The sequence below is a fragment of the Miscanthus floridulus genome, unplaced genomic scaffold, assembly GCF_019320115.1.
Source record: "Miscanthus floridulus cultivar M001 unplaced genomic scaffold, ASM1932011v1 os_2018_1, whole genome shotgun sequence".
NCBI classification, from domain to species: domain Eukaryota; kingdom Viridiplantae; phylum Streptophyta; class Magnoliopsida; order Poales; family Poaceae; genus Miscanthus; species Miscanthus floridulus.
This window is the reverse complement of record NW_027098049.1, coordinates 68,957-93,659: the sequence shown is the minus strand read 5'-3', so window position 1 is coordinate 93,659 and position 24,703 is coordinate 68,957. Positions and strand designations below refer to the sequence as shown.

At 43.3% G+C, this 24,703-nt stretch overlaps 2 protein-coding genes across 3 annotated transcripts; one reads left to right on the top strand and one right to left on the bottom strand.

Moving 5' to 3' along the window:
- Positions 1 to 10,999: 10,999 nt before the first annotated feature.
- Positions 11,000 to 13,192, bottom strand: LOC136534521 (costars family protein). Its single transcript, XM_066526950.1, has 2 exons — positions 13,017 to 13,192; positions 11,000 to 11,341 (listed from the first exon to the last, which is right to left on the bottom strand). Exons 1-2 carry the CDS (start codon positions 13,095 to 13,097, stop codon positions 11,159 to 11,161), a joined length of 264 nt encoding a protein of 87 aa, XP_066383047.1. The 5' UTR covers positions 13,098 to 13,192; the 3' UTR covers positions 11,000 to 11,158.
- A 4,935-nt stretch (positions 13,193 to 18,127) lies between these two features.
- On the top strand, positions 18,128 to 23,103 carry LOC136534516 (uncharacterized). 2 transcript variants are annotated; one of them, XM_066526945.1, is made up of 13 exons: positions 18,134 to 18,624; positions 18,737 to 18,835; positions 18,949 to 19,050; positions 19,465 to 19,608; positions 20,381 to 20,475; positions 20,563 to 20,692; positions 20,769 to 20,873; positions 21,005 to 21,111; positions 21,197 to 21,248; positions 21,748 to 21,837; positions 21,926 to 22,010; positions 22,100 to 22,164; positions 22,785 to 23,103. In XM_066526945.1, the coding sequence occupies exons 1-13, from the start codon at positions 18,349 to 18,351 to the stop codon at positions 22,872 to 22,874; spliced, it is 1,440 nt and encodes a 479-aa protein (XP_066383042.1). In that variant the 5' UTR covers positions 18,134 to 18,348; the 3' UTR covers positions 22,875 to 23,103. The 2 variants fall into 2 exon arrangements, with proteins under 2 accessions (XP_066383040.1, XP_066383042.1); XM_066526943.1 differs by having other exon boundaries at positions 18,128 to 18,624; positions 20,381 to 20,692.
- The last annotated feature ends 1,600 nt before the right edge of the window (positions 23,104 to 24,703 follow it).

Sequence of the window (24,703 nt, the reverse complement as noted above, 5' to 3'; positions counted from 1 at the left end):
CTTCACCCTACCTACAGGTACCTGGACAGGATGTTCAGGAAGACTATTGACTGCAAGGGTGGAGATAAGGGCACCATTGCTGATTACTCCAGGAACCTACTCCATAGGATGGCACCTGATGCTCGGCACTTCAGCGTGTTTGACTTTATTTGGTCCGAGATCAGGAGTGTTGGAGAGAGGCCCCTCAAGGGCTGTGGTTTTGCTCCTTATATCATGCATATGATTGAGCAGGTGACAGGGCACACATTTGAGTATGATAAGATTCACAAGGCCCTGAAGATTATTGCAGATCTGCCTGAGACCGGGTTACCTCCAGCAGGACTAGGAGGAGCAGCAGCAGCACCAGAGGCAGATGCACCTGAGAGTGGTGCACCAGCAGGAGCTTCACCTTCACCACGTGCTCCTCCACGTTCTACTTCACGCCGTGGCAGTCCTCCTTCGCCTATCCGTAGGCTTTTCAGCTCCATATTTGGGATGTGCCGTGACATCCAGACCAGGCAGCAGAAGGAGAGGGAGGCTAGGAGGAAGGACACTCGGACTTTGAAGCAAATTGCTTCTAATCTTGAGCTTGATCCTCCTAGGTCTCCTCTATCAGATGAGGCAGCTAGTGAGCCTGAGACTAAGGAGCAGCAGCAGGCTAGATATGATAGAGAGTATGTTGAGTTCATACAGCGACAGCAGCAGTAGCAGGCACCTGAGCACCCTGACACTCTACCACTTCAGGCTCGTGTGCCTACTCACTCTCAGCCATGTTCCAGCACTGCAGACGACTATGCTACAGATTGGTGGAGTGACCTGACAGGTGGTGGTGGCCTCTACAGGTCTAGTGGCTATGACCCGTCTGGTGCGGGTGGTTCTTGTCCAGCCGGTGTTGCACGCTCAGATGATGAGGATGCTGGTCGAGATGATGATGAGTGATCTCAGCTTTCCGTGACAGCTTGTAGCCCCTTTGTCCTTAGTATGTCATTGTTGGACCGTTGTGGTGATAGATGACAAAGGGGGAGAGAGACTGATTAAAGCTTTAGGATAGTTTCATTTGCTTATCTTTGTACCTGAAGATATGTACTGCAGGCTGTAGTTTGTTTCTGAGCTTCATTGATGTATCTTGGATTTGAGATAGATTGTATCATGTGAGAGATGAGACTTACTTATGCTTTATCTTTGTATCTCTTGAGACATAATCCTTATCTATATATATCAGTGGTTTCTAGACTTGAGAAAATTTGTAATGAGTGCTATGTGTGAATTACATATGTCATATTTATTTTTATAAGGACTATGCATGCTAGAATGAAAATATTTGATGTGATGCTTTTATATTTATTCTTGTGTGATATATCTTGTCATATGCATCACGGTTTCACTTTGTCACACACACATGCACCCCACGGATGCAATGATTTAGGGGGAGTCTCCTATATGTTTTAGTATGTGCAATTGACATTTGAGGTCATTTTGTGAATTCTAATCTTAAGCACATATTAAGGGGGAGCCTCTCATAAATCATTGAACCCAAAAGTTTAAATGTTTATATCATTTTATAAGCTTTAATCAAGTTGTCATCAATCACCAAAAAGGGGGAGATTGAAAGTGCATCTAGCCCTTTAGTGGGTTTTGGATGATTGAATGACAACATGATTAAAGGACTAACCCATTTGCTAAGTGTGAACAGGTAATAGGTTATCTCACAGGTACTTAATAAAAGCCAAAATGATGTGTTGTTGTATAAACAATCTAGTTCAAGCACAAGACAACAATGCAAATGGAATTCATGTGAAGGCTTATTTCTTGTGGGATTTCTATGTACTATGTGAAAGCAAGCTCGTGATTATTAGTTAATGAGACATGAGGGATTGCATATGGATTGGTCTCATATTTGAAGCTTGCTAGATTGAAATGAAAATGATAACAATACATGAATGGATGATTCAACACAAGATGTGACTTGATGGCTTGAGATGGTGAAGATAGCAAGGAAAGGCTTCGAGGTACTAAGCAAGGGTGAAGGGCAAGCGATGGCTTGGCGGCCGAAGAACCTAGCTAGGGTGAAGAAGAAAGTACTTGCATTTAGTTGAGGTACTAATCAAGCTAAGATGGTCATATTGATGTGAAGGATCAAATCTATAATGAAGTATTTGATGGAAGTGACTTGATACATTTGGGATTATTCAGACTTGATGAATGGAATCAAGTCACATGCTCAAGATGGCTATGCTTAAGTGAAAAGATCAACATCAACATGTTAGCACCCTTACTTGATGAAGATTGGAAGGGACGGCATCAATTCAAAAGAACAACTCAAGCGGTACAAATTCATATTTCCGTTTATCTTGAGTTTAATAGGTATACCGTACTATTAAGAGGGATGCATCATGTTGATAGATAATGTTTCATAAGTGCTCAAGCCAACCCATGTGAGTTTTGAGTATTTGAGCGACAAAAGTGCTAACTGATTTCTTGCTGGTCTGGCAATACCGGACGTGTCCGGTATTCATACCGGACGTGTCCGGTATTTGTCCAGCAGCTGTAAAACTATTGTTCTCGGGTTGGTTCGTCGGGAGTTCCGACGTAGGTCGGGAGTTCCGACGGTCGGGAGTCCCGACATGGGTCGGGAGTTCCGACGTCTCGCACTTCAACTGACTTGAAGGGTTCACTGTGCTGGTCATACCGGACGTGTCCGGTATTCATACCGGACGTGTTCGGTATGGATGACCAGAGGCCAACGGCTAGTTTTCAAAAGTCGTGAGGGTCGGGAGTTCCGACATGCGTCGGGAGTTCCGACATCTCACTAACCTTAACTTAGTTACATGTTTTTCAAATATGCTGAGGGTCGGGAGTTCCGACGTGAGTCGGGAGTTCCGACGGTCGGGAGTCCCGGCATTCATCGGGAGTTCCGACACCTCACAACTTCACTGTAACTTAGTTACCGTTGGCGCAGTGTGAGTCATACCGGACGTGTCCGGTATGCATACCGGACATGTCCGGTATTGCAGCGGCTATAAAACGGCTAGTTTTTCAAGGGGGCTATAAATACCCCCAAGCCTCCACCTTTGGAGGCTGCTGATTCTGCTGAGATAGACACACGTCTTTGAGCCTTGCCAACTCTTCTAAACCCCCTCTTAGTGAGTGTGTGATCCAAATTGCAAAATCAATTTGTGGGTTGAGAAAGAATTTGAAAAAGAGAGCAAGCCACCACTTGAGCACTTGTGCATATTGTCAATCTCGTGATTCGCATTTGTTACTCTTGGACTCTTCGGTCCTAGACGGCTAGGCGTCGCCGGAGAGCAACCGAGAGATTGTGGTTGCTTCGGAAAGTTTGTAACGGTCGATTTCGCCGCCTCGGAATCATTTAGTGGAAGGAGGAAAAGGAGTTGGAAAAGACTCCGGCTAGAGTGACCTTCGTGGTACCCTCTAGGGCTGACCTTCGCTGGGTCGCCCGCAGCCCCCTCAACGGAGAGTAGGACTCGAACGAGTCCGAACTTCGGTAAAACAAATATCGTGTCTTAATTCGCATTTCATTTGATATTTGTGTTGCTCTAGCTGTGCTGTAGGTTCTCTGTGTATATTGTCATCTCCATTAGGTGCCTGCAGTTTGGTTTGAAGATAGAAATCGAAAGGAGCAAGTTCGGGGCTGATCTGCAGAAATCGTGTATACCGGACACGTCCGGTATTCATACCGGACACGTCCGGTATTTCCTACCTACACTGAAAATATTTATTCTCTGTTCTAACTTGGTGTTGCAGGGTTGTAGCTTCTAGATATATTCTTTATACCTTGTTTACTTTGTGGCTAACTTGTGAGGGGTGGTAGTACTCTTGATTTGGAGTTTCCATTTTGGAAACTCCCATTTCTAATTGTTCCGCATTTAAAGGTGTTAATTATCAGAAACGCCTATTCACCCCCCTCTAGGCGGCATCCTAGGTCCTTTCACAAATTTTAGTGGAGCATTCGCTTGATTTACCTTTATCACAAGATGATTTGATTGATGTTTCTTGTGATAAAGACGAATTGGTTGATGATGGTTCAGTTTTACATGTTTTGGAATCAACCACTTGTGCTGAAAATATTATTCATATTGCTACTAAAACTGATAAGCTCAAACTGTTGTCTTCTTTACATACTTTGGGTTACATTGAATTTGATGTTTTGTGTAACCTAGATTGCTTGGAGGAGAGCCTATTTAAATATGCTGATTTGCTTTGGTTTTCTAAACATACATATCATGTTATTGACAAATATAACAATAAAGAACAATATATGATACATCGAGTATACATTCATAGTAATATGAATTCTCCTTTTGTTGTACAAGATTATAATCGTTTAGATGGCAGCCATAATAATACAAATATTTTCTTATGTTCCTCAAAGAAACAAGTTCACTTCCAAGAAGGAGAGCATTGTTGGTTGTTACCTATGTCTGCTAGACCATCTATTCCTGCATTGTCTTTGGTTAGTTCTAATCTTTTGTAGGATAGTGTTGACATACATCGTGTGTATTCGGATCAAAGAGTCTACATGCTTGCTGAAATTTTTATGCGAGATGTCACGCTAGAAACTTGGAAATATGGTCATATTCCTTCTCACAATTATTTTAGTTTCCTTTGTCTTCGCAACCCCGTTCTCCTTTGTGTTGTGCAGGATCAGTTTCAAACACAATCGACGCCGAGGACGGCTTTTCGTCAAGAAGGAGAGGGTGATGAGGACATGACACCCATGTATATGACCATGTTTGGTGCATGGCATGAAGGGGTAGGAGGCCAGCAAGGGTGTTCAAGTCAAGAAGGAGGTCCGAGGCTAATTCGGTTTGAGTCCCTGAGGTGGAGGCCCAAAGCAACTCAAGTTCAAGTCTGTCTCGGGTTTTAGGACCAGTCTGCCTTAAACTGGTCACCCAGGACGCATCCGGACTCCGTTTTTTATGATCCATATATGGATGGAAAACTAATTTGATAAGGAAGCTAATCCAAGTGGTTTGACGTCAAAAGCTCTTCAGAATCAACAGGAATCATCAAAACAATTTAGCGTCCAGAATCTGTCAGGGTGCTGCGACACCGTCTTTTAGTCCGATTGACCGTGTATCGTGTTTGGGCCCATTAGAGGGTGCGTCCAGAGGGTGACGCCCAAGACTCTATAAATACCAGTCGTCGCTCTCCTTAGGGTTTGTGTTTTGTTTAGTTCTTGATTTTCTCGTGAAACAGACATCGTTTTACTGCAACTGTCGCCGCCAAGGCCGCTTGCTGTGAACCAGGGCCCCAGTTCTTGATTTTGTTCGCCTGTGGCGATTAGTCCTTTCGAATAAAGACTTGAACTCATTCTTGATTTCATAAGCCTCATATTTATTTGCAATTTCAGATTGCGTTCATCCCGTTTTTGCTTGTGTTCTCGATTTGCTTGTAGGAAAGCCTTCTCGGCGAGGTCAATCGCGTTCGCGTGGTTGATAACCAACGGAGTAGTGTTGTAACGGTTGCGGGGGTCCGAATCAATCTTGGTTCGAAGCCTAGATCGTGAACGTCGAGTCTCCACCAATCGACGCTATCATACCTTTCAGAAGATCGGGCCTAGTCTACGTCACCATTGAATTAGGATATTGAAAATCAGTGCCTACTTATAAAAAATCTCAAAATGGTAGTGTCGGTGTTTTGTACCACCGTCAAGTAAAATTTATGTCATGCAAAATGGCAAAATGTTTATATGGGGTAGCACACGAGAAACAAAAGTTTATACTAGTTCGGGTGACCGAGCCCTGTGTCTTTTGTGGAATGTAGAGTTCTATTATTGTGTCCATTATACTAGTTCGAGTGATCGAGCTCTATGTCTAGTGTGGAAAGTAGAGTTATATTGTTGTGCCCATGCGCTCAAAGTTTGGGTAGAGGTGCGAGTTACAAGATATTGAGAATAAACTATGGTCCCGTTTGGTTTACCCAGAAACCGGTTTGTTTGGCTTGTTTTTTCAGCCCGGAACAATATTTTTCAGCCAATTTTAATCAAAATTCTGCCAGCCGAACGGGGCCTATGTGTGAGAGCAGTTGCTTCTTATGCTTGTTTTGTGTTTTCTTGGTTCATCTTCCCTTGGCGGTGTCGTCATACTCAGCAAAGATTCATCTGATTAGTTGCCTCGCGTGTCACTGATCTCGCTGGTTGTCTAGGCGGTGTCCTTTTTGACGGGTGTTGCAGTTGGGGGTCTCCTTAATTCATCAGTCTGCATGACGATTGACCCCGGTTGTTTGGTCATGTCTAGAGGGATGGTAGTGTTGTCAAGATCGATCAGACGGGCGTTGCGTCTTCCTCGTACTGGTTAGGTGGGACGTCTGCATTTGTACTATTTACTTAAAAAAAATATAAATCTTGTGTCACATCTTGACTCCAAACAAGAAGCCTACAAAACTGCTCAACATCTCTCCCTCTGTGTTTGTTTGGGCTGGTTTAGCTTATAAGCCATAGCTGAAAGTACTTGGCTGGTTTAGTGTGAGAGAAAAATACTGTTCGATGGCTGATAAGCCATGACTTATAAACCAAATACGACCAAACGAACAGACTGATGATATTCTCCTCCTGTACTGTAATCGATGAACATAACTATCCATGTTCTAGTTTTGCACCAAATCATGTTTGGGCACCACACAGCACACAGCACAACTTAGGGCAGATCACCTTCTACCTTTTTCAACTATACATCAGGTTCACAAAATATTCATCCGTTTATGTTTGAGTCAATCTCTGATCATTTTTTAATAGAAGAATAAAACATACACACCTAGTATTAATTATAGGCATTGTCATTTATTCTATTTTAAAGCTGTGGGTGCTGCCACTGACCGAGTTGATCTGTCGAGCGCGGCCAAGGACCCAAGGGTCTAAATCTACTTGCAGCTGTGTCCATTTGTGCGGCGCCATGGTCGTCACCTGGCACAACATTCAGCGCCAAACAGCGAATGCAGAGACATTTTGGCTCTAGTTCAGATCCATGGAGTGGTGCTTCGTAAGATACGTTTACGGCAAAATCCATCTCACATGGCTAAGTAGCAGTAAAAAGAAGAATGTTTAAGTAACTAGGCAGATAATAAGGATACTGTCAGACATGGTTCTGCCTTATCTCGTTTCACCGCGTGGATACTTTTTTTTAATAAATAATGAAAACAGTTCCGGTCTATTTTCTTTAAGAAAATTAGAGGTAGCAGAATCAAAATGTTTAGTGCTTACCTCGAATCGCTGCTGGAGTGCTTGTTCTTTTCCCAGTGCTTCGTATTCTCACAAAGCATCAAGAACAGAGAAGATGAAAATGGCACGAAGGCTTTTTTTAGTGTGGCAGACCGCTGACCCAAAAATACAGATGAACTCTTGTTGCTTGCGTTTTGTCCTCTATTCCCTCTTCATGTTTCTCAATTTGTTGGTGGACGTTTAAATAAGGAAGATGGCATCAGTTTTTATAGAGAGAAGGAAAAGAGGCATGCCACCATGTACAATGTATTGAATTGATGGTACTAGCAAGAGTGGTGTAAAGTTGCTTAAATGAGAAGAGGCAGTGAACGTGTCAGTAATAAACCAGTCTTTAATTTTGATTGATTTTATAATTTACTAACATCTACTCCGTCTCTCCATAAATTTAAGTATTTTTAAGAGTAGGACAGATTTGAGGAGAAAGAGAAATGGTTATGATGCCCCACAATTAATCACCATGATATTATAAATGCAATTTCTACCGATGCCACAAATGGCAGGAGCTAACTAAAATTTTAAGCATCAAGATTACATTGACATGCACTAATTAAATGGTAAGCGCCAATGATACTAAATTAATGATAATGGAGAAGGAGTGGTGGATTATGCCAGAAGTGCTTACATTTGTGGATTATGCCAGAAGGAGGGGTGGATTAGGATTGGGACATTATAATACCGAATGAATGCACTATCAAAGCATAAATATAAATCTGCTTGTTGCACTATCAAAGCTTGCTCTGTTTGGTTGATTGTTAGTGTTTGGAAGAATTGTACCATTTAGGCTTCCTTGTTGATTTGTTAGCCGTACCCTTCCCATTAAATTATAGTTTGTTTTAATTTTTTCCTAAGTATATTTCTCTAACCTTCATCAAGATTGTAAAAAAATTCATCAATATGTACAATATCAAATTAGTTTTATAAAATTCTCTGTCAAATTAGGAAAAGTTTGACTTGGATAAAGCCAAACTAATCTATAATTTGGAACAGAGAGAGCAAGTGTTAAATGAAATCAGCCTTTAAAAAAAAATGGGATAATGTCGAAAGCGGACTATGAGAAAGTGAAACAAATTAACCTAGTATATAGTTATAAGAGAGGATCCGCTGGAACAATACATGGCGGTATGTATCAATGAGGAACGCAGATAATTCAGGCCAAAAGCTTTGCCCTGAGGTACACAATAACTGCTTCAAGACAGTTCAAGTATGTGACTAAGCATGACAACATAACGTAAATACTACAGATTCATCACCTGCCATTTATGTTTCATTAATTATACAGATTGTTAATGAAACTAATTGTCTTAAAAATAAGAAGCACATCGTGTAAGACAAATAGAGCAAACTAAATGAGTTGGTTCCATATCAGGGCCCCTACGCTATTTTTGGTTTGAGTCAACACCATTCTCGTAACTATACTGAATGTGATGCATCCGCCTGTTTGTATTGTTACAAGGTTGATAACAACTGCGAAGATGGTAACAACTACTCCACCCATTAGTCTGCATCTTTGGATGGACTATGACTAATTTTTAGCTACTACTAGTTGTTAGTCCAAGTGATCCAAACATACTGTAAGGATCTTCGAGATCTCTAGCAGCAAGCCCACGGAGTACATTTCAGATGCCACAGGTTGTGACCGGAAGGCACAAACAGCTTGCTACATCATCCTACGGTCAAGACTCGAAGTAGGCTCCGGCATTCGGGACAATGTCAATTGCTGATTGGGGTTTCAGGTTGAACCTGGGAACCATTTCCCCAATACCTCCCATTCTTGTTTCAGTGAACTGTAGAGAGTATCTCTAAACAAGCATGATCTCTCTCTCTCTCTCTCTCTCTCTCTTGTGTTTTCTCATGCTCAACTTTGGTCTCCGCTCATCATCTGCATTATTTCCTGTGTCACAGCGTTTGGGTGGTTTCTACTATATATGAAGAAGATATGAAGGGAGAGAAACTGTATATAATGGTCGAGCAGATGGTGTATTAATAAGCTTCTGGCAGGAGCGTAATGCTGCTTAACTGCCAAGAACTGAACTCGAGTTTATACTACCGGAGACAACAGGACAGGACACAGGAGGCAAACTAGAGTGAAAGAAGAAAATAAATGATTTTTGTTTTTTTTTAATTAAAGGTCGCTTTAGTTTGTCCGGGAGACCGACTGTCTCATGCGTACATTGTCGATATGGACGCCCCCTAGAGATGTACTACAGTAGTAAAGACTATAAAGGCGTCCCATTATAACCAAAAATCGTCCGTCGAGTTGAAGGCTGAAAAGAATACAAAAAAAATGGAGGTGCAGAACATCGAAGCTGAGGGATGGAGTTTGTTCAGAGTAGGTGCAAGACCGGAGAGTGTGACCGCGCTAGCTCGTTGCTCTTTCTCCTCTACAGACTACAGCGAATAGAATTTCACCGGAGCTGGCGATTTGAACACCACTGGGGACGCCCTGATTATGGAGAGTGGGAAAGGATTCCAAGGAATGAAACTGCTAAAAATAAAACTTTCCAGGGGAAATGACCTAGAACGCTACGTTGTTACTAACACTCTAGCAGCAACCCCAAGCTGCTCCTTTCATATCTCCTGGCATGCATGTTATACCAGCAATAAATTTTCAACCGAGCCATATGCTCTTAATTAAGCATATATCGCACTTAGAGACATCACACCTTATCATCAGTTTTCTGGGACCTAGGCACCAGAAGTTACAAGCATTGGGACCCGTGGTGTGAGTGTGTGACGTGCATGCACTTGAAGCGGCAGCACCCGAAGGAAGGAGGAGCCGAGGCAAGACCACGAGAGGGGTATCTACACATTGCCATGAACACCCTGCAGGAGCAGCGTCGAGGCCATCACAGATCAAAATTTTCCACTTCCTGGTTTTCTCACAAGGTGCCAACTATTGCTTCAAATATGTTTGCAAGCATATGGGTCGTCATTGAGGTGAAATTCTTCTTCCCCACAACTGAACTTTTGAGTTGTGTCTTCTACTGACCTCGAGGAGCTCAAGAGGCAGGTAGTGGGCAGTGGTGGCGGGAGCGATGACTGGACGGCGACGCAGGGGCGGCGGACGGCGTTGGAGTGGCGGGCCGGGGTCGACCATCGGCATCGCCTTGACCACCGCTGACGAGTTAGTGCAAGAGAGGTCACGACAGGGCAGCAGGAGCCTCCGGAGACGGTTAAAGCTGCAATGGCGGTGGAGGGTGAGCCATGAGCGCCCTAAAGTGAGAACGAACGAGAGCGGACCTCGCCGGCGCTAGGGACAGCGCCGGCAACTGGGCGGAACCGGGGATGCTCAGATCGGGAGTGGGGTTTCACGTTTCCATATATCTTTCCCTGTGCCTCCCATCCTCATGCCAGTAGAAACAAAGAAAAGTGCACTTGGCAGGCAACGTTGTGGATGCATTCCTCAAAGAAACAAATATGTTTTTTATGTAACTCTCCACACCATCTGCTTCCTCACTGTTTGTTTCACCTATTTATATGCACTTGACATTTATAAGACACGATATGATCAAATTAAAATAGGTGCAGCTGGTACTATGTGTCATTGCTAAAGTAGGTGATGTATTGATCAGGGTGACAACAGGTGCTGGTGAGGGAAGTAATCGTCGATAAGGATCCATAGAAAAAAAAATATAAAGGAAAATAGGGAAAGTATAATGGAACTACAAAGAAACTTTTTGGGAAGAAAAATCATCCGGTATGGAGGATTGTCAATAACCCACGGCCCCATACCTCCAACTTGCTGCTTTCATGTCTCATGACATGAATGTTATACCAGCATTGAATTTCTTAAGCAAGGCAATTTCTTAAGCACCACAATTTCATACATCACAAAATAGCAGTCTTCTGGGAATACCAAATGGTTCGTGAGAAATCTAGTCACGGAAAAATACAAGCATATGAACTGTATGGAATTGAGAACTTGGTGTGTTGTGCGCTTTAAGCGGCAGCAACAGCGGGAGGAGGCAACAGGGTTATCTCCACATTGTCATGAACACCTTGCAGAAGCAGCTCGCCGTCATAGGTCAAAACCTTCCTCTTCTTGGCGGCCCTCAAGGTGCCAACTAGTGCTTCAAAAATATTTGCACACCGATCATCGTTGAAGAGGACACCAAACTTGACCTGCGAACCGATAGTTCAGTAACACGGTATTGATATCCTCTGTACACATTCACAAGGTATAGTACAGAAACAATAAAATTCCACATGTATAATTTTATTTACACTGTAACATCATAATGCTATATCTTTAATGGTTATAATACTTACAATATCACTTATAGACTCTTCAAAAAACCAGTGTTGTTTATAGGATACAGGCGTACAGCTAAGAATGGTGGAACTCTTTTAGCAAAGCAAGGTCTGCACTAAGCAAGTCATAGCAGGTTAGCAGCCCCCACCTGCAAGTAGTGTTATGATTTAAGAATTTCAGAAGCTCACAGTACAGGGATGATTCCAGGGAGTACAGCTATGTACTATACCAGATAATTTATGTATCATTCATCCTTTTCACTGTTGACTTTTGGCTAGAATCAGGGGCTAAAGATCAAATGTCAAAATATGTTAAAGAGTAATAATGGGGCAATCGACGAATAAATGAGTCAAGATTAGGATTTGCAAGGTTGAAATTAGTCGTACCAAACATGAAAAGAACAAGCCAAATATTAAATAGTAAAAATAAAATCTTGAGTTCATTTAAGAGGAATCGAATGAGAATCATAGTGACAAGCCCTTTTAAGCTATCATATGCACTTTAGAGACTCATATGATTAAGACACACAGCATGGAAACAAATGACTAGGAAAAATAATACAGAAGATAAATAGAAGGTAACACACGATTACACATAAGGGATATTCATTCCATGTTACTTTATTAAGCAATCAAAAATAGATAAGTAACCAAAATAACCTAGATGGGAGAACTCTACTGAATTTGGAGAGTATTCTCCAATAAACAGGGTCCATAGTGGTCCATGAAACAAATATCTACGATATGAAAGAACTCTGTGTCGTTGATTTGTTAACACTCTTCTTTTCACAATGACATTGAACACCTTCATTATGAATATGACATATATGGACACAGGCTAACATTTAACTAGGGCAAGTAGGACACTGTAAATAGAGTTTCCATTTATTCAGGCTTAAAATTTTCGCATTCAGTCTGTTCCATAGAATAGGGGATAATATATGAATTCATAAGCTTATGGTGGTCATCTCACCACAAGCCACACAAAAAGGTACCAACAATGCAAACGACTGAAAGGATCATCTTTCAGTTGCAATATCATTAGTTTGGTGCCAATGCTCACAAGGTCCACTAGCTGACTAAGTAACTGCGAGAGGCGCGCACAGATTTGGGGATCTGCACTGCACATATCGTTTCGAGCATCCACCGGACTGTCAGGATAAATGTCTTCACATTTGAGCAAGACCCTGCTAAATATACCCATCAGCGGGCAGCGGCGCCACAAGATAAGATGTCTTCACATTTGAGCATCCACCGGACTGTCAGGATAAATGTCTTCACATTTGATCTCTCAAAGCCCACCAAGTCGGCAACGGCCTCTCCATGGGTCGACTCGATCGCCCATCGCAGCTTCACGCCGGATGACTGGTCCGTGCAGATCATACTGCACATTGCCCTAAGCATCGAGAGAAGGGGAGGAATCCTGCAGCGAGCGGGCCATCCTGAAGATGGCAGCACAGCACAGGAAAAAGGAAATGCGGCGCGGGTGGCTCAGATCTGTGGCGGCTCCGGAACGGAGGGGAGAGTCAGACAGGGGAGGGGGTACCTTGTAGGAGCCATCGGGCTGCTGCTGGCCGAGCCTCTGGATCTCCTCCTTGAGCCTCCCGACCTCCTCCTCCACGTTCATGGCGTCTCGGACTGCCGATCAGTCTCGATCCCCGGCCTGCGGGACTTGTCCGTGCGCGCGAGTGAGTTCTTGGATCTTGTTGTCGCGGCAGCTGGTGTGGCAGGATATTTCAGATGCAGAGGAGAGCCTGTGCTGCGTGAGTGTTGCCAACCGTCACACGTGGACCGTTTGATCTGGAAGTGGACAGGTGAGATGGAAGCTGACTGGTCGATAGCCTCCTTCTGAGTTGCTTGCGGATCAGCCGGTGAGTTTCACGATTCAGGAATAATTCAGTGAGATACATACGTAAGCAACAGACACTAAATAAAGACCAAAAGATTCCAGATTCGATGCCATGTGTTTCTGCTGATATACTCCCTCCATTCTAAATTACAAGATACTTTATTTTTTTTAAGATCCATATGGCTTTGTTCTAAGCAAGGGCGGAGCCGTTGAGTGAGAATTGACCGAGTGTGCTTTCTCACTACTCGTGGTGGAATACTCTTTTAATTATTCGCTCTATTATTGCCTCAGGATATGATCAAAATTTAGTCACATGTCGATACCCGAGCGAGCCGAACTCAAGAGATTCATTGTTTTTACACTAATGGAAGCCATGAATTCTGGGCAAATTGTCAATGTTACATTCTATTTAAAAAAGGATTTCTAATAAGAAATTCTTATGGTAAAGAATAGGCTCGCCTATAAATAGAAGCTTCGGCGCACTCTCTATTTTGGGGGACAAGAAAGAAACAGTCAAATTACCATGGATATCGCTGCAAGACTTCCAATCATTCCTCAAGAAATTCCAAATATAGAAAATGAGAAACTCAAACTAGAGCAAAGCCTAGATCTCATCCCCGCCAATGTTTCTCTCTTTCATCGATCCATTAGTTTGGATACAAAATCCAATAGTCTAGATAGAAAATTGTATACTTAGATGCTTGGAACATATGTAGCTTATGCTTAGATATACGCTATGTTTAAATATATAGTAAAAGCAATGTTTCTAGAAAAAGTCAAAATGTCTTATAAATTGGAATGGAGAGAGTAGCTATTTTTGTTAGTGATAGAAAACATATTCCATGACAATGACACATTTGTTATTTTTTTGTTAATCTCGTACTGGTCCTATCCTCCATAGACATGTATAGGAGCAGCAGTGTGTATATACATTATATGTAGTGCACTTTCAAGAAAATAAAAAGATATGAGTTCATCTATCCTTACATGTTGCAAGGGTACTCTTTGCTAAAAAGACCTTGTCAAAATCTAACCATAGCGTGGGAATATTTTGTGAGTAGGAGGTAATAATTTCTTACAAAATACAGCATGGTTTTGTAGGAAAAAGACTGTTATATATAAGGATTGCTTTGGTAAACTTTTACTATGATCTTCTTCTTCTTTAATACAGCTTGTAAGTCTCCAACGTGTTGGATATGGACACATATGGTTACAAAGTTTTGTCTAGTCTTGAAATTTGACAAGTACAAGTATGACGATCTCACATTTTACCATCTTATACACTAAGCAGGAGAAGTATATGCCTGCTCTATTGCTTGGTTCCATGAAATTATATTCCCTCTGTTTCTAAGAAGTTTTGAGTATCAATAATATTTGATGCACAACTTTGGCATTTATCTTTTACATTAACAGCAAAGCTTTTTTGTGTTCGTGCTCCTACTTTCAAGGCGATTGATGACTTTGTCCTCGTTTTTCAACTTTTATGATTTTCTCCCTACCTTTTCAAACTTCGAGATTGCCCATATTCTGCCAATGGCACTTAAACAGTGTCAAAGGAGCTATAAGAAGACAAATTTGCCCTTGCACATTTGCCGTAGCTTTTGTTAGGGCTTTGTCCACATGTTTTGAATATAACTGAATTTTGATGGTGGACATAATTTTGAAATTTATTGCAATTTGAGGAGGCGGGGGGGGGGGGGGGGGGGGGGGGGGTTGAATGTAAATTAAAATTTGTGGACACTGAAGGGACCGTGACGCCTAAGAGGGGGGGTTGAATTAGGCAACTTAAAATTCTAACTCTAAACTATGGCCTCTTTTTCTAACCCTAGCAAAACCTATGCAATAGATAAACCATCTAGATGTGCAACTATGGTTTTGCTAGTGTGTTGCTATCTCTACCGCAAACGTAGTAAAGTAATCAATGTAAATGCGGAAGCTAAAGAGCAAGGCAGAGATATGCAAACTCCCGTCGACGACTCCGGTATTTTTACCGAGGTATCGAGAAGCGCGCAAGCTTCCCCCTAGTCCTCGTTGGAGCCCCTCGCAAGGAATCCCTCGCAAGGGCCAAGCTCCCAGTCGGGTAACTCCGTGGATAGCCTCGGGCCTTCCCCACGCGCAAGTGGGTCTCCGATGTGCCTCTCGGCAAGCCTCTCTCGGATGCTCCCCGCCGTCTTCACTATCAAGCTTCCGGCCGAAACGCCGCGGGCCTTGTTCCCTCCGGTACACGGTGGCGGCCACACCACAAACGCGGTTGGTGTGATCTCGCAAGACTTCAAGCCCCTCCGATGTACAACACTTGTACTCGATCGGACGCTGCGTTCCTGCGTCCGGTCGATTGCCGCCAGCGTCCGGTCCTCGCGTCCGGTCGCCTGTCTACCGAGCCACCGGTCCAGCGTCCGGTCGCGCTTCCAGCGTCCGGTCGCCTCTACGAGCTCGTTTCTTCGTGATCTTGCGTACGGATTGGTTCCTATCTTCATGCTTGGACTTTGCTTGATATCTTGGGTCTTTTCTTGTGCTCCTAAGGTCTTGCTTAAGGTGTTGATCATCGGATCATCACGTCGCCTTCGTCCAAGTCACGTCTTGCACCCTATTGAACTACAAAATAAACACTTGCAAATTCATTAGTCTAATTTAGTTGTGTTGGTCATCAAACACCAAAATCCAAAGTAAATGGGCTAAGGGTCCATTTTCCTTACAGACACAAAAACCTTTAAAAAAGTAAGGGTCTTGACAAGTAGTACATGTCTCAATGATGGAGCAAAAGCAACAACAAATCCTGTCGAGATCCACAACAATCCAAAGAACACTGGGTCACCAGAGAGAGTGGCGCATATGTGGTGTTTGCATCGGAAAGGAGGGCAAGCTTCAGTTTAAAAAAGTGAAGTAAACTCGTAAAGTTATCAAAATAAAGGTAAATCATATTAATTACTTTTGTTTTTAAAAAGTGGAAGTAAAATCACAAAACTAAAATGGTAAGAGTAAAATTACAATTAGAGTTTTAAATTAGAGTTAGAAGAGCCCTACGGCCAGATAGTAAATATTTTTGATAACATACCCAGAGCACGAGGGAACTGATAAGCCATGCTTAAAAATTATCTTTGGCTAATTTGTTGTGAGAGAAAAATATTGTTTATTCGCTGAAAAAGTACGGCTCATAAGACAAGCGATCAACGCGCTTTGCTGCGTCTTGCACACCCAACAACCCATATTCATCAATAAAGAAAATAGAGCTCTCTGTAGGCGAAGAAAAATATTCATAGGTTTACTACTCTGCTAACTCTTTTTAAAAAAAATCACAGTTTTACTAGTAACAGGAGTAAAAAAAGAATGAAATGTCATTTTGAGGGAAAAACAGTGTGGCTAGTCCGGGCGCTGGCCCCATTCGGACGTCCGTGGCCCGCCTGCTGCGCAAGCTGCTGCGCTGTCCGCACCTGTTACGCTTCCCGCTCGCCCCGCATCGGCTGCTGCGCCTACCCAACGTTCATGCGCTCATCGTGTAGGTTTCCCCGTCGAGCTCGAACTGCCATGGTGAGATAGACGAGATGGAGGGGAGGAAAGGGAAAGGGAGGGAGGGGAGGTAGAGGAAAGGAAAGTCCGAGGCGTGCCGCGCGAGGAAAGCTTGAGGTAGGAGCCGAAGTCGTCGTAGTCCGTCAGCCACCGGTGGCGCTACAACATGTGCAAGACCAGATCTACTTTTAAAATATCCGGATGAAATATTTGCAACATAAGTCTAAAACAGATGAAACACTTGAAACATGTAGGTATAGCCATTGCAACATATGCAGCACCAATATCTACTTTTGAAACATCCAAATGAACCATTTGCATCATACGTCACATGAAACATAGACTTGCAACATGCGTATTTTGCCATTACGACATATGTAACATACCAGATATAATGTTGCAACATCCAGATAAAACACTTGAAAATAAAACAAAAAAAATTTGAAGCTTAAAACAATTGAAACACAACGGTCGCCTGCGAGGCTACGGCCTACCTGGGGTGGGGTGGAGGCCGCCCTGGCGGGGGGCGCTTGAGCGGCAGCAACGAGCCCCAGCCGAACAAGAGGCCGAGGCAGGTCGCCGCCCAGAGGAGCCCCGCAGGGAGAGCCATCTCCCAGGCACCCTCGACACCGTGGGCTGTTCCAGCACCCTTGTCGCCGTTGATAGCACGTACCCATCGGCAGTCGGCCGACCGGACAGTGACGGCATCGGAGACAGATGCGGCGGTGCGTGTGTGTGTGGGGGTGGGGGGGGGGGGGGGGCCGGGGGAGAAGATGGGGCGCGCGGCACGTTGCAAGATGCAGCGCAGCGTGGGAACGGGGAGCCATGCGTCACCGGCGGGCGGGCACGTCGCGTGCAGGTGTGCGTCGTGGGAAAATAACAGCAGCAGTGAGACGGGTGTGTGTGGGCACGGCGTCCCGTTCGGCTGGGAGCAGCTGGCTGGCTGGGCTGGTCAGCCCTCTCACAGAAACAATGTTCACATGAACCAGCCAGCAGTACTTCTCTCTCACATAAATGAACCAGCAACGATACGAACCAGCTAACCGAACAGCCTGGACCCGCGTCGTCAGAGCATTATCGAAAAAAAATAAGGACACGGTACGATAGTACGATCCTATCCCCCGGATTCTCCCACTCCCTCAAAATCTGCCACCTCAGCAGCTCAGCTCGTTGCCTCGCGCCCGTTTCCCGTGCTGCCGCGTGCCCGCGTCCGTCCGGCGGCGGCACCCGGCACCCACGAGGCGCCTAGCCATCGGAAGAACCCCCATCACCGAACCACCCCAGTCCCCACTCCATCCGGCACTATCATCCACCGTACCCAACGAACTGACGCGGACCGCCGAACAACGGCCGTGTCAACTTGATAGCAATCGGCAACGGCAAGCAACCATCTGGGCCCGTGTCGTCAGAGCAAACGGGTCTCCCGTGCTGCTCCACGCCGCTGCCCGCGGTCGCGACCGACCCTTCTCCCTTCACTCCCCTCGCCGACGGAGCAAGCAGCGATCGGAAGTCGAGCGCCCTCATGTCACGAGAGGTGCAGATGGCGGCGGCGGATGGCGAGGTGAGGCGGGACATGTGGGGGCAGGAGTACCGGACGTCCTCCGCCGACTGCGCGGCGGCGCTCGACGCCTACTACGCCGCCTTCATGTCCTTCGGCCGCGGCCGCGTGGCGGCCGTCCTCCGCGCCGCCGCGGCCGACCCGACCTGCGCCCTCGCCTCCGCGCACGCCGCGAACGCCGTCGCCCCCAGGGACCCCGCGGGGGCCGCCGCCTTCCTCGCCGCCGCCAAGGACAACCTCGTGAGCTAGCATCCTCCTCCCTTTCGATCACCTCCCCCCGCTCCCCCCCCTTTCGTTCCCTGAGCCGACCTGACCACCTTAACCTGTGGTGCGTTTGCGCGCCTGCTTCCAGGGGAAAGCGACGGAGTACGAGAGGGCCGTTTTCGGGACTCTCTCCTTGCTGGTGGGCGAGGGGTGGGACGTGGAGGTGGCGATCGAGCGGCACTTCGAGGTTTGACATGCCTTAGTTTGTTGATTTGGGGGACTGGCTATACTAATGCTGCTACTTGCGGAGTCAGTAAACAGATACCAATTGCTAATTTGTAATATGGTCGTCTATGACAGCTTCTCAAGCAATTCCCCAGGGATATCCTGTCTCTCAAGAGAGCACAGCTCATCTGCTTCTATTTGGGAAAGCCAGATTTATCCCTGAAATTCGTTCAACAAGTAAGCCAAACTGGGTTCCTGTGTATTTATGGGCTTAATTTTGTGCTTCACTGAATGAAGTTGAAGTTGGTGCGGCATTTCTTTTTCACTAGATGTCCTTGTGTTGATTCATCTCAAGTAATATCAACAATGGTATCTTTGTATCAAAATAAGATCAAATAATTGCTGAGAGCATTATATGCCCACTGTTCCCTTACTGCATGGTAGTCAGTAGTTAAAGTAGTGTTGCATATTTGCATTCCTTTTCATCGTTTCCTGTAAACATTTTTACTGTGCCAAATTGGTGCATTGCAAGAACTTGTGAATGTAGCTATAATCAAATATTTATGAACCCAGCACCCTACCACCCTCTAAAAAATACTGTTGTGACAGGCTCTTTTGTTCACTAGATTTGTGGTACTCCATGCTTATCAGGTTTTGCCGAAGAATCAAGATCAAAATTTCATATATGGCATGCTTGCCTTCCCTTTGCTAGAGCTTGGACGGATGGATGAAGCTGAGAGAGCTGCTCGAAAAGGCTTGGCTATAAACAAGAATGACTTCTGGTCACAGCATAATGTATGTTCATGATGTGGTTATAGTTAGTTTCAGTAGTTAAAAGCATCCCATGCAGGATCTGTTTAATAGAAATAGAAATAAAGGAATAGCTATCAAAGGGTTCCTATCCAGGATCTAACTGTTACAATTTGTGTTTAGCTGGATCTATTGAAGATATATCAGAAACTTTTAAACTTTTGATGTTTTTTGTGTAAAGCTAAGTTGATCATACTTCTTTTTGAAAAATAAAATTCAGCCTACATACTACATAGCATCTATAACCATGATCATACTGGCATGACCCAGCAAAGCAAGGAATTTCAGATCTTTAGTTAAATGTTCTGTTCTGTGTTTCCACATCTAACTGACTGTCAAGCAGCAACTAGCATGTAGTACCTAGTCATCATTAACCTGGCTCTAGGAAACTGAACTAGTTAACTGTTAAATTATGTACCTGTGTGGGGAATCCTTGGTTCACCGATTTTGGTCCAACATCTCCCCACATCTTCATTTTGGTTTGTTCATTGCTTTAGAAGAAAACAGTGCTATTTCTGAGTACAAAGAAAGTCATAATTGTGTCGTCATTTGAGATAACTGTTACAATTCCTATATTGGGTGGGAGAGTTTAGATTACTGAATCTTCTCATGCTGGCACTCTGTAACTTCTTGATAAGTTTGGAACAAATATTTTAGCCGTAAGAGTTTTCACTTAGTTGATGTAATAACAAAAAAAATCATTTTATTCTTCTAGCTGTGTGCATAATCCAATAACAAAATGTTTGTTTTCTTGTAGCTGTGCCATGTTTTTCAGCAGGAATGTCGCTTCAGAGAAGCTACCAAGTTCATGGAATCATGTTCTCCATCATGGGAGGCATGCACATCATTTCTGTATGTAGTTCTCCATGCAGTGTGCATTCTACCGATGCAAGTCAACAGCTATGAGCTTAGTTTTTTAGATTTCTTTGTCTCTCACAGGTTAACCCACAACTGGTGGCATGTCGCTGTTTGTTACTTAGAAGCTGAATCCCCTTTGTGTAAAGTTCTGGAGATATATGATCACAACATCATGAAGGAACTTGAGAAAAGTGATTGTGAGGCAGCTGAGGTATTATATTTATCGGTGGTTATTTTACTTTAGACATAGATTGCTTGGGATACTGAATAATTTCTCATGCATTCAGGTGTATTTGAATGCTCTAGGGTTGCTGCTCCGATTATACATACGCGGTCATATAGATTCAGCTAAAGAGAGGTTAACGACATTGCTAGATGCACTAAAGAATGAGGTACTGACTCCCAGGAACATCTTTGAGTACGTCTGATGCATACATAACTAAGCTGCCTATTGGGGATTTTATATATACAAATTAAAGCTAGATGAGACATTCTTTTGACTGTCAGTTTGAACTTTTTTCAGTCTATATGGCATGCGGAATGGCTCCTTGACTTGCTTATATTGTGGGCACTAGCAAGTATGAGTGAACTAAAAAGTGCAGATAATATGTTGGAATCATTGAAGTCAAGGTCAGATATGTTAAGTCTTGTGTTTTGTAGGAACACAAGAAGGTTTATTAATAGTTACTTAATCAGAAAAGCAATCTGATTGCAGGGTCCGTTCAATGGACAGGAATCGGCAGCAAGCGATGCAGAAGGCAATCAAGGTATGCAACTTTTTTTGAAGCTCTCGTCACTTGCAATATGCGTTACTCTTGTAAGAGTAAGCATTAACAGTGCAAAGCAATCTCTACGACAATGAAGCTTTTAAGTCCCAAGCAAGTTGCACTTGTAATTTATTTTCAGCAATGATTAATACAAAAAAATAGGTGGGGGAATTCCCCCACTGAGCCTTAAAAAAAAGTTGGGGTAGGCTCAAGATGAAACCCAACAAGAGCCACAAAAAAAAGAACAAAAAAGGAGCAAAAAGAAGAGCCATATAATGATGTAGTATTTCTGAAGAAATTTTTTGGAGGTCCAATTCGGGCAGCTAAACATCGCTGCACACAATGCATACTCTTTGTGGCAATATATCGTAGCCTGTTATTATTGTAGTTTTCTTTACTAATTTTATTTACTTGTTTGTCTGTTGTTACATTACTACATCACAAATCTTCTCTTGGAAGATTGATAATGCTGCTTTTAATTGTTCTTTCTTTCATGTAGCTGGCGGAGGCTGCTTATGAATATGGGAAAGGAGATCACATGAAAGTCTTTGATACTCTGGGTCCAGACTTTGATGCGCTAGATTATAAAGTAGGAACTGGAAGCTTTTTATTACTTTAAGATGAGTAATTATAAAATTTGTTTGTGTTTGCTAAAGATAAACAAATGGTACAATTAGATGATTGGTGCATCAGATGAACAAGTGGACGTCTTCAATGAAGTTTGGTACACTGTTCTAATCAATGCTGGAGAGACTTCCAAAGGTTTGAAGTCTTCGCTACTTGCAAAATTGATTTATTTTTGTTCTATGTCTACCTATGTTAGTAGCTAATGCAGTTTCAACGGTTTACAGCAATTGAGATTCTTGGCAAACAAATTAGGAAACGAGAGGGTGCACCTTTCTTGTGGCGCTTGCTGGTAAGACTGCTCACACAATCGCACTGCTTTCTTTCTATTTTAGGTTTTACTCTGGAGTTTGTTAGGCAGGATTGTTAAGGATATACACATTGTGATCCTGACAACCAAAGGTGGTCATGGTGTTAAGCAAGAATTAGACCATGTTCAAACTTAACATACACATGAACAATACCCTACCCATGCCTTTATTCTGGTTCTCAGCTCTTACCCATTCCATATCAGTACATCACTACCATTCTGAGAAGTGTACTGATCCTTTGACTATTTATAGCCTTGTTTCTCCTTACAGTTTGTGTTGCCAGACAACTTAATAACATTATGATATTATTCAGCCCATAAATGGGTATTTTGGGTTCATTTTTGTGTTTGGATGTTCAGTATCAGATGGTCATATAGTAGTATCATTATCATATATGAATTTACACTAAGATCAGAATTGTTCGAAAGTGTGAATACACACTGTGATCCTGACAAACCAAAGCTGCCTTGACATTTTATTCAGCTAAACCAATCAGTTTATGTGTAATTTTCACATCGTTAGATACAAGAAACTCATGAGATCCACATACTTTCAACGCTATAAAGCTATTAACTTTTTGTTTTTGTCTCATTTTTACCAGGAGAAAGCATACTCATTGGATGGCAGAAGCACAGATGCTTCTGTAGCATCTAAAAAGGCAAATGCTCTACAATCCGCTTATTTCCATTAGCTGATATCTTGCTGAATAATGAATAGCCTTGTTTTTGGAAGGTCCTGTAACCTTTTTTTTTTTACCGGTGGAAGTTGCCAGTATGCATCATAGGAAGTCTACAGTCAGTATATATACCGCACAAATCAACAGTTTCAAAATACTGGAGCGTGTGCATTGTATCAATATGTGCATACATGGAAGTTTTATGTTCAGTAAAGTTATGGGTATAGATATGGTTTTGGATTCTTTTGCATGTGTCAAATTTTCGCAGGACCATGCACGCCACACGCTGCATGAAGTGGTTCGCTCTGGAAAAAGTCGCAGACACTACCGATTGCTGAATGATCCGTCGGAAGTAACGAACTCTCCATGGATCATATGGTGCACACCCGTACGTACCTTGGCCAACTTGTCATGAAGTCAAGTTGAGCCGCACCGACGATCCGCCGAGGCACCACGAGGTCTCCACTGGGTCGTACGGTGGTACAAAGTGGAATGGCCACTTTGCAGAAGTCAAGGCTAGACCTCACTGAATGATCCACCGCCCGTCCCGTCGGGGTGGTGACACTCGGCATCGTGGCAAAGTTAAATCTCTACCAATGTGCATAAGGCCACCCGTCTGGCTGGTACCAATCATCTGGTGCATATTTTGAGCTCATTTCAAGTCAATATCGTCCAATTCAACGTCTCTGAGATTTGTGACTTAAAACCTATCCGATTGGGTCACTTTGTCTCTGACTTGGTGAGAGTGTAGCACTTGCACACCAAATGCTCTCAACTTTGACTTCCATCAAGCTCCTTCGCCATCTAGCCTGGAACATCCCAAAGCATCTTCGAATCAGTCATCTTTGGCTTCGTTCCTTCCCTTTGCTCCTTCCACGGTGGTCTTTTGGGCCCTCTTCGTCACGGTGTCCATGAAACAATCTTAGAAAAAGGTTGTCACGAAGAGGGGGTAGCGCGCCACTAGGCTAACCCCCAACATTTCACTTTGTTGCTTACATAGCCAATTTCCAAACTTGTGCAGTGTTGTTTGTCCATATTTGGTTGATGCAGAGAATTTATGAAAGCATGCATAATTGTCAAAAAAGCACAATGCTATGTATCTAGAAGAGGCAAAACGCTTTATCAAACAGTGAGCCTACAGTTATACCAATTGGAATGTGGTCCTAGCTTATAGAGGACTTCTCTTCCAGCTTAATGGGTCCTCAAATAGCTAGGAGTAACCGATTGCCCGTATCTAGGGACCGAGGTAGTAGGGCTTGTTTGTTGGATGCCTACTTGACTTGTCTGATAAAAAGCGTTGTCTGGAGGTTACCTGGGAAATTGATGAGTTTTGCCCGGTGAGGCAAGACTATAGAAAGTCTGTTTGGTTGGAAGTCTGTGTCTGATAATGTTATCTGGAGATTTTTTTTATTGTATGTACATGAATAATGAACACTATTATTGTGTGTTTTCCAGAATAAATGACTTAGATTATTTTTATTTATTAAAAAATTAATTCGAAATTAATATTTCTAATGGCAGATCTCTGTATTATTTTATTAGAGAGGACAAAAAGAGAAGTGTACTTCTGTTCATGTGATAAATTTCACGCGGAAGAAGATAAAGGCTTCCACTTGATTCGTTAAATATAAGTACTATTTTGTTTCAATTAATATTATGGTTAATTGTATAAATATATTACTATATATAAAGCATGATGATTAAAGTGAACGTGATACCAGGCAACTTCTCTCCGCAGCCAGCAGCCATTTTGGGTCGCCTGGGCTAGCGCGCGCTGCCTGGCCGGTCTAGACTGAAGACCACTATTTTTTAGTGTTTCTTTCTTACAATATTTTAATATAAAC

What these genes read in the sequence shown, in the direction of transcription:
- LOC136534521 (XM_066526950.1), bottom strand. Translation starts at nt 13,097, where the DNA reads ATGAACGTGGAGGAGGAGGTCGGGAGGCTCAAGGAGGAGATCCAGAGG. An exon ending in AGCCCGATGGCTCCTACAAG is followed by an intron (nt 11,342 to 13,016) that starts GTACCCCCTCCC and finishes ATCGGTTCGCAG; the next exon opens with GTCAAGTTTGGTGTCCTCTT.
- LOC136534516 (XM_066526943.1), top strand. Translation starts at nt 18,349, where the DNA reads ATGTCACGAGAGGTGCAGATGGCGGCGGCGGATGGCGAGGTGAGGCGG. An exon ending in CCGCCGCCAAGGACAACCTC is followed by an intron (nt 18,625 to 18,736) that starts GTGAGCTAGCAT and finishes GCCTGCTTCCAG; the next exon opens with GGGAAAGCGACGGAGTACGA. An exon ending in TTGGAATCATTGAAGTCAAG is followed by an intron (nt 21,112 to 21,196) that starts GTCAGATATGTT and finishes ATCTGATTGCAG; the next exon opens with GGTCCGTTCAATGGACAGGA.